The sequence below is a fragment of the Panicum virgatum genome, chromosome 5K, assembly GCF_016808335.1.
Source record: "Panicum virgatum strain AP13 chromosome 5K, P.virgatum_v5, whole genome shotgun sequence".
Classification (NCBI taxonomy): Eukaryota; Viridiplantae; Streptophyta; class Magnoliopsida; order Poales; family Poaceae; genus Panicum; species Panicum virgatum.
The window spans coordinates 7,027,798-7,037,599 of NC_053140.1; the positions used below are offsets into that span (position 1 = coordinate 7,027,798).

The window sequence follows — 9,802 nt, forward strand, 5'->3', positions numbered from 1 at the left end:
CCACAGATCGCGCTCAGTTCATCCTGCACTCGTGATCTCTGGCATCAGCGGCTCGGACATCCCGGCCGGCAAACCCTATCTACTTTGCTTCAGTCTTTTGATTTCCAGTGCAATAAAGACACATCCCACATTTGCTCTTCTTGTCAGATGGGCAAACATGTTAGGTTACCATTTGCTCCCAGTGCATCTATAACATATTTTCCTTTCCAAATTGTTCATGCGGATGTTTGGACCTCTCCTGTGTTTAGCTTCTCGGGCTATAAGTACTATCTAGCTCTCCTTGACGATTTCACCCACTACATTTGGGTCTTTCCCATGCGCCACAAATCAGAAACTCTGCCAATCCTGCGAAATTTTCATGCTTCTGTGGGTACCCAGTTTGGCTTGCGGATGCTTGCTTTGCAGACTGATAATGGCCGGGAGTTCGACACCGTCGCGCTACGAACGCTGCTTGCCGACCATGGCGTACAGTTCAGGCTCTCCTGCCCGTACACATCTCAGCAGAATGGGAAGGCCGAGCGGATCCTCCGCACTCTGAACGACTGTGTTCGTACCCTCCTCGTTCACAGCGGCGCCGACTACACGTTCTGGGCCGAGGCGCTCTCCACGACCACGCACCTCATCAACCGCCGGCCGTGTCGTGCCACCGGCTCCACCACGCCGTTCGAGCTCCTCTTCGGCGTTCCTCCCAGCTACGACGAGCTTAGGGTGTTCGGCGCGTTGTGCTTCCCCAACACTACCGCGACCGCGTCCCACAAGCTCCAGCCCAGATCCACGCCGTGCGTTTTCATCGGCTACCCGCCAGATCACCGCGGCTACCGGTGCTTCGATCTCACGACGCGCCGCGTGCTCACCTCACGGCACGTTGTCTTCGACGAGAGTCAGTTCCCCTTCCGGCAGCGCCAACCGCAGCCCACGCATACGCCCATGCATACGCCTCCAGTCGACGACACCGTCCCTGTTCTCCCTCAGCCGTTTAGCTCGCCGCCACCGCCGCAAACTTCGCGCGCGGCATCTCCTGCCTCGCCCACGAGTCCACCCACGCCCACAACATCCCCCTCCCCTGACCCTGTGCCGCGCACGTCTGCTACACCCACTGGCCATCGCATGCTCACACGCGCCAAAGCCGGCATATACAAACCCAACCCCAAATATGCCCTCTACTCCACAACCCAAACCGTCTCACCCGTGCCGTCGTCAGTTCGCGTCGCTCTAAAGGACCCCAACTGGCACGGTGCAATGCAAGCCGAGTTCGATGCCCTGCTGCGCAATGGCACCTGGTCCCTCGTCGACCGACCTCCGGGAGCACGCGTCATCACCGGCAAATGGGTGTTCAAGCACAAGCTACGCTCCGACGGCACGCTGGAACGCTACAAGGCGAGGTGGGTCGTTCGCGGGTTCAACCAACGGCCCGGCATCGACTTCGGGGAAACGTTCACGCCGGTCGTCAAGCCCGCCACCATCCGCTCAGTGCTTGCCGTCGTTGCTTCCAAGCAATGGCCAGCGCACCAACTTGACGTCTCCAATGCGTTTCTCCATGGCGACCTCAAGGAACGCGTGTACTGTCAACAGCCCACGGGATTCGCCGATTCCGCACGCCCAACCGCTGTGTGTGAACTTCGACGATCCCTCTACGGCCTCCGGCAAGCTCCTCGCGCGTGGTTCACTCGCTTCGCGCAGTTTGTCCAGACGATCGGCTTCCAGCAGGCCCGCTCGGACTCGTCGCTGTTCATCTTCTCCTCTCCTGCAGGGATGGCGTATCTCCTACTGTATGTCGACGACATGATCCTCTCAGCATCGTCCACGGCTCTTCTCCAGCAAATCATCGCCCGCCTCAAATCCGAGTTCGCCGTCAAGGACATGGGCGCCCTTTCCTACTTCCTGGGCATCGACGTCCATCGCTCCTCCGACGGCTTCTTCCTCTCGCAGTCCAGCTACGTCCACGATCTCCTCGAGCGAGCTGGCATGGCCAACTGCAAACCAGTGGCTACGCCCTGCGACACCAAGGCGAAGGCATCGACCCAGGACGGCACGCCGGTCACCGATCCCAGCTTCTACCGTAGCATGGCTGGCGCCCTACAATATCTCACACTCACACGGCCCGACATCGCGCTCGCCGTGCAACAAGTGTGTCTTCACATGCACGCTCCTACTGAGGTACACGCCGGCATGCTGAAGAGGATCCTGCGCTACATCAAGGGCACTCCGTCGCTCGGTGTTCATCTTCGCGCCTCGCCGTCGACGACGCTCACCGCGTACTCAGACGCGGACTGGGCCGGCTGCCCCGACACGCGGCGTTCTACGTCCGGCTTCTGCGTGTTCCTTGGAGACTCGCTGGTGTCCTGGTCGGCGAAACGGCAGACGACGGTATCCCGATCAAGCGCAGAGGCTGAATACCGAGGCGTCGCTAATGCAGTCGCCGAGTGCACATGGCTTCGTTCCTTGCTCGGTGAGCTTCACCACGGCGTCGCCAAGGCCACGCTTGTGTTCTGCGACAATGTTTCTACCACATACATGTCGCGCAACCCAGTTCATCACAAGAGGACGAAGCACATTGAGCTCGACATCCACTTCGTGCGAGAGAAGGTCAGCGTTGGCGACGTCCGTGTTCTACACGTTCCCAGTACGCGCCAACTCGCCGACATCTTCACGAAAGGCCTCCCAACGGCGCTGTTCGAAGAGTTCCGATCCAATCTCTGCGTTCCGGTGCCGAACGCTGCGATTGAGGGGGGGTGATAGCGGAGGCGATGCAACTGCCTCCGCACGGCGCGCGACGCCGCGCGCTCCGCGCACGACGCGGCCACGCTGCGCGCCCCGCGCAAGACGCGGCACCGCATGAGCGCATGCAGCGTAGACTCGCCTGCCGCTAACTGCACGCGCGCGTCGCCCGCGCATGACCGGGAACGCCGGCATGCCCGTGCTTAGTGTACACTCGCATGTATTTAAACTCCAAGAGAGATCAATGAAAGTTTTGCGGTTGTTCTCTCCATCTCTATCTCTTCTTTCAAAACCATCTGAACCCGAGAATTGCACCCTTCGATTCTCCAAAATTTGTATACAAACTTTGAATAAGTCAAAATAAAAATTGTAGATGGGCTGGTGCCGCGCCTCGCCGACGTCTCCGCCACCTTCGGCCAGCCGTTCACCGCGCTCGTCGTGTCGCAAGGCAAGCTCCGCTGAGCTCCTCAGGAGTGGCGCACGTAGAGGAGGTGGCATGCACGGGCGGGCAGGAGTGGTGCAGCAGGTCACGGCGTGCACGGGAGCCGGCGAGGCACGCGCGGCGGCCAGCCAGGAACCGAGCAGCGGGGCTGCTGTGGCCCGACGGACACTCCAGCGGTCGAGGATGGACCGATGGGGACGTGGATCCGGTGCCGTACGTCACCGTGACTTTGAGTCACTGACGTGTGGGACCCATAGATTTCGGGCCCACGCATCAGTGACTCAAAGTCACGGTGACGTACGGCACCGAATCTCAATCCGACCGGTGGAGGAGGGATGAGATAAGATCCGAGAGGTTGAAGACGTGGATATTTTGGTCCAAATTAATTTATAAACATATGGAAAAGATATGTAATGGTATATTTTCAGAAAATATGAAATTATAATGGCACGTTTATAATATCGCGAATAGTAATGGTATATCTCAGAAACGTGACAATCGTAATGGCATGAATCTAATTAATTCCAAAAAAAACTATTATCAGACCGAGCACTGGTATTTAATTTCTTTTCATGTGTGGGCTTTTTGCATTGTGAGAGGATATACCAATAACGCAACGTATGTTTTTTGTCCTACGGAGTTTCTGAATTTAGGCCCTGTAAAGTTGTTAATTTTGGTACTGTAATATATTTTATTGTTATTTGACAAATAATGTCCAATTATAAACTAATTAAATTTAAAAGATTTATCTCGTATTAATCAGTTAAATTGTATAATTAATTATTTTTTAACTATATTCAATACGAATATTTGATGTGATAGATACTGTTCAAATTTTTTTTTGGAACTAAAGAGGCCTTCACAAGTCAATGCTGCGGGCACGGTAGGGTAGGGTTTTCTTTTCCCCGTTCTTAAATCTCACCCGACAGGGACATGTTTGCGTGCAGTTTAGGGCACGGTACACGCATGCCACCTCTAGGCTCTAGCTCTAGCCTAATCAACAATTTTAACAGTGCCGTAAGCAGTGTGCTCCAGTACCATTTGATGCTGTCACTCGCTAACAGCCGTATGATTTTACTGTGACGCACACATGGTGTCCTTATCCAAATTGAAGGGGCCAGGGCCGGCAGGCCACGTCGTGTGCCAAGCTGAGATATTTATGGACGTCGTTTTTACACGCGTTTCATCCCAACTGAGGCTATGTTTGGTCAGGGGTAAAAAAAATTTTATGAAAATTTTTTGACGCTTTGACCACTAATTAGATGTATTAAATTAAGTCCAATTACAAAACAACCTCTATAATTATAGTACTGTAGTATGTGGTGTAGCTAATAAGACATTTGACCATATGATTAGATGCGGTTACTGTAGCATCACTGTAGTCAATTTATGGTGGAATTTGGCTCATTAGATTCGTCTTGAAAAGTTATACTCATCCATGAAAAAATTTCACAAATAAACTTTGTTTAGTACTCCATGCATATATTTGTCTTTTTGTAAAAAAAAAATTCATGATTGTAACCAAACATGACCTGAATGGCTGGATGCACAGTAGTGAACTAGGCCGAGCTGCGCGCTCCGCCGCGCTGGAAGGGTCAGGCCAAACTGCCTCCCGGACAGCGACGACGGCAGCCTCTCGAGCGACGGCAACATGAAAAAATAGTAGGAACACTAAAAACAATGAAAATAAAAAGAAAAGGGAAAAGGAGGCCCAACCCAACATACGGCCCAGCCCATAGAAACCCTACCCACGCCTTCTCCTCCCGTCCCCTACGCCCACTGCCCACACGCCGCCGCCGCCACCAGCACGGCCGAAGCCAGCACGTCCCATGGTGAGAGGCACATCGAGGCCTCCTTCCTTTTGCACTCTCAGGAGCACGTCCACCAGGTCCTCCTCCTGCTCCGGGTCAGTGCCGTTCGCCGCCGCCGCGGCTCTCCGCTCCTCGTGCTGCTTGATGGCGCATTCCATGAGCTCAAAGTTCTTCCTGTGGTTGGTGTGAGCTCGCCGTGCCGTCCCGCTGAGGAAGCTCACGAACGGCGACGACGTGAACAGGTCGCCGAGGCTGAGCCCGGAGATGAGCTTGAGGACCTCGCCACGGCCCCGGCGGCAGCCTGACGTCGCCGTCGCGCTTCCTGAGCTGCCTGAGGAGCAGGGGAGGGAGGAGCAGAGCCAGGAGGAGGCACATGTAGTAGAACGCCGGTTGCTCCATGGAAGTATGGAACTGGCTGGCTAGCTTCTGTAGGCTTCTTGGCGATGCAGACTGGATCAGGCATGATAAAAAGGTCTGATCTGACGACACAAGCGTAGCGTACTGCCGAAGCGCCGAATCCATGGCTCGCGTTGGCCTTCTTCGCCAAGGCACGTGTCGCCCAGGGAGCGCTCCTGTCGCTCCCCCTCCAGGCCGCATAGTATATAGAGTATTTGGAGCCTCTCCCTCTTTTTTTGGCGTCGGGGTACGGTAACTAGGGTCAGGTCTCCTTTGGCTTGCTTTGCTGCTTCGCGTCACTGTCCTCACCAACAAACACTGATGGTATAATGATTCGCATTTTTCGTGTGGGTTTCAGACATTGCAGCTCCTTGTGGCATGGCATGCACATCTTTTTGGAAAAAGAAAACTGAAAGTTAATCTATTTTGTTGAATAAATTGATATCATAAAAGCACTGCATATTTCTTTAAAAAATAAGCAGAAAAGAGACTTGACACGACATATACATTTCTCCTATTTCCGGGAGGAGTATATATCTATTCATCTTGAAATGTAGAGCGTTATGAGTTTTTCAGGCAGATTATGAAGGTAGAGGAAAGACACATATACCTCTCATTATTACATTGTTCAGTAATTAATTGCTTAGTTTTTAGTTACCGCATCAAAATCAATTGCTTAGTTTTCATCTACCCCTCATTATGCAAAGACTATTAAGATAACAAAAATAGCAGAAGATATTATTATTGTGCCGCCGGTTTTTCAGCTCCATTTTGTCAATGGCGACTGGTCGAGGGAGGTGGATAGGACCGGCCCTAAACATCAGCGAGCATCACGTAGGGTATTCCGATTCTCCTCTTTCGTCACCACCCATATAATCCTTTCGGGAGCAATTATTTGCGCAGAATCTGTGTTCGGAGGAGGAGATTGCTGTGACCGCAGCTGCAGCAAGTTACCGCTACAGTGACAGTAGAAATAAACTGCTTCAGCTGCAGCATAGCATTAAGTAGCACAGCCGAACACTTGATCGCCATCAGAATGCTAAGGGGGTGTTTAGATTGAGGGACTTCAAAAAAGTCCTAGGGACTTTTTAGTATTTAGAAGTATTAAATAAATATTAATTATAAAACTAACTGCAGAACCCTGGGGCTAAACTGCGAGACGAATCTAATGATGTATCTTAATCTATGATTAGCGAATGGTTACTGTAGCATCACTGTAGCCAATCATCGATTAATTAGGCTCATTAGATTCGTCTCGCGAAAAAGCACTCAGCTGTCAAAAAACATTTATAAACAGATTTTATTTAATAATATAAAATAGTAAGATTCCTTTTGATGTGATAGGGACTTTTGGAAAAAATCCTGGAGCCAAACAGGCCCTAAGAAAACATGGCACTCGCCGGACCCAGACAAGACAATGGATCCACGGATCGATCATCGTGGAGTCAGCGTCTGTTTGGATCAAAGTGATAATCTGGTCTCTTCAAACGAAAGTACTAATAGAGTAGGCTAAACCTTAGTCGAGACAAAAAGAAAAAAAAATTAGCACTATATGAATACTAATACGTGCTAAAATTTAGCACTTAATTCTAGCTTCTTCAAACAGACCCTCGGTTTCGCATTTATCTTATCTTTTGATAATTCACGAGTGTTTTGCCGGTTGCTGTTAGCGCGAGCCTCGCTAGAGGCCACGCGCCGGAATTCTGGATCATACCGCGGCGCTCGGTACTCTACGTGTGACCCCAACCGCATTTGTCCGCGTCCCATGGAGCCGTGCAATCAACCACCAGGGGCAGGAGCGTAACTTCCCCGCGCACCGGACCCGCGGCCCGGGGCGGGCGGGCCCACGTCACGCGCCGCGCCGCGCCGCGTGGGCGGCCAGGTGGCCGCCCCGCCCCGCCTATAAATGCGGCCTCCCCGCCGGTGCAGGGGGGATCTCATCGCATTCTCGCTCTGTTGTGTGACTGATTGCCAAGAAGGAAACGCTCTCTGCTTGTGTTCCAGCCTCTGAATCTCGTGTGAGGATGTCGTGCTGCGGAGGCAACTGCGGGTGCGGCTCCGGCTGCAAGTGCGGCTCCGGCTGCGGAGGGTAAGATCTCTCCGACGAGCGCCTCTCTCATCTCCCGTATGCACGCATGGGTTCGTCAGATCGTTCGGTTGTTCTTGTGTTCTTGCTGTCGGTATCCCCTCCGCTCCTGTCCTGATACGGTGATACCGGTCTAGGAGTGGATGGCGGACGGCCTCTTGTGATGCCGGGTTCCATGATCTACCTGCAGGGCCATGGCTCTGTTCCCCTTCCTTGATGTTGAGGGGCTTTGCAGGGCGTGCATGCAGACGCGGCAGATAGCTTGCATGGAAATGTTTTTCTTTTGGGGGGAGAACCTTTGTGGGTGGATCTTTGTTTGATTAGAGGATGGAGCTGGGGGATTTTTGCCTCCCCTTTTTATAGGGGAAAAAAAGAGAGAGAAAGGTTTCCCTCATGTTCATGCATGTAAATTCCTGTCTGAACTCTGAAAACTCTGAAACGATGTGCTGCATGCATGCTGTAGTTGTGCTCCTGGAGAGGAGAATTTCTGATGATCATATCCCGACCTGCTGCCTGGATTACCTGCAGGTGCAAGATGTACCCGGACATGGCTGAGCAGGGCACCACCACCACCACCCAGACTGTCATCATGGGCGTTGCACCAACCAACAAGGGGTATGTCCATCCATCCATCCATCCCATCTGTACCATGTACTTTTCAGCTTCCTGCGCATAGATCATTTTGGCGAGGTAGTGATCTGATCCACACCATCCTTATGTTTGCCAATAATAGCCAGCAGTTTTCATGGTGCAGAATTGTTAGCTCTACTATTTTTACGGACTTGCCTTGTGTGTGTCTGTGGTAGATCGGTTGTGTAGGAAGTAGCACAAACTTCTGTTAGCATAGTGCTAGACTGCTTGTACAGAACTCAAGTCACCATCAGCAACTAAGCCACTAAGCTACGAAAAAAATCAGTTTGTGCCCATCATGAAACAAAACAATCTTCTGCTTCTTTTCCCCGCGCTAAGGCCAAGGGGAGGAAAAAGCCAACAAAAAATGATGCCTTCTTTACTTGTCCACAACTAAAAAGTTCGGTGTTCTTGCAATGAAACGAGGGGAACCTCCCTTTCTTCTAAAAAAAATAAAAAATGAAAAGTTCGGGGCGGCATACATAGCTGCTGGTAGCGAACTGGCCAAAATTGCTCTGCAACTCGTCTTCTGAAATCTGAATCTGAACTGAAAAAAAAAATTGATGTTTCTCTTACGCGCAGGCATGCCGAGGGCGGGTTCGAGGCCGGCGCCGGAGCCGAGAACGGCGGCTGCAAGTGCGGCGACAACTGCACCTGCAACCCCTGCACCTGCAAGTGAGGAGCTCATGGCCATGGCCGGACCGGAGGAGATCTCGGAAGGATAAAAAAGCTAGTATAGCAGTGTTGTGTATGTGCGTCGTTCGTTTGTCTGAAAGTGTGGGTGGCATGCTTAGTAACAGTGTTGCGCGTGCTGCTAGTAGATGGTACTGATGAGGAACAATAATAATGATGGTGCTGAGATGTCGTCGGCGTCGCCGCCGTCGTGTCCTTCCTCCCCGGCCGGTCGAGCACCTGTGGCGGTGCTCTAGCAGTGTGTCGGTGTGTGCAGCAGGCCATGCTCTGATCTGTGGTGTAGGTGTGTGGCCTGCTTGGTGTCCCTTGTGTCATGTGTAACCAGCCATCTATATCATTATCTATCTATCTACATCCATGTTGTGTGCTCGACTGCTGATCTTGCTCCAGATATTGCAACGCTGGCAAAACGAGTCATGGGTATAGCATACTTCGTGTGTTTGATGTTGAAATGCAAGTGTAACCACTGCAATACTCCTTTAGTCCTTGCTGAGGTACAAGCACAACAATAATGGCACAGGTACTATAGGAACCTAAGTTGATCGTGGAACATGTAACCAGCGCCAAATCATGAAACAAGAATAACAGAAGTTGAGCTTATCATAGCACCCTCGCAACAACTGTGTACTCACAAACGAAGTTGAGTTTGGACAAGATATTTTACAAGATTGTATCATCTATATGTGTGACTTTTTTTCGTAAATTTAGATAGTTTTCACGAAAATTTAATTTCCACCAGAAAAACTACACTCGTTAGGAATTTTGGTGCTTCTACAACACCAGCTGGAACTAATAGTCCAAATTCTACAGCAAGTTGAGAACCAAATGCCTTGTTGCCGTAAAGATTTAACAAAAAATCTGCATTCCTCTAAAATCAAAATATTTTTTTTGTTACTCTCTGAACTCCAATAATTTGGTTGTCCTCCATTAATATGTCATTATGTTTTCGGGTTACATTGGATTTTTCTGGAGGACTGGAACCAAACAGGACAACGGTTCGCAAGTACAATTCAAAACATCTCCATA

The 9,802-nt window shown here is 51.2% G+C and overlaps 1 protein-coding gene across 1 annotated transcript; it reads left to right on the plus strand.

The window, feature by feature from the left end:
- Window positions 1–7,266: 7,266 nt before the first annotated feature.
- Window positions 7,267–9,145, plus strand: LOC120705984 (metallothionein-like protein 2A). Its single transcript, XM_039990537.1, has 3 exons — window positions 7,267–7,456; window positions 7,982–8,068; window positions 8,666–9,145. The coding sequence occupies exons 1-3, from the start codon at window positions 7,392–7,394 to the stop codon at window positions 8,760–8,762; spliced, it is 249 nt and encodes an 82-aa protein (XP_039846471.1). The 5' UTR covers window positions 7,267–7,391; the 3' UTR covers window positions 8,763–9,145.
- Window positions 9,146–9,802: the final 657 nt, after the last annotated feature.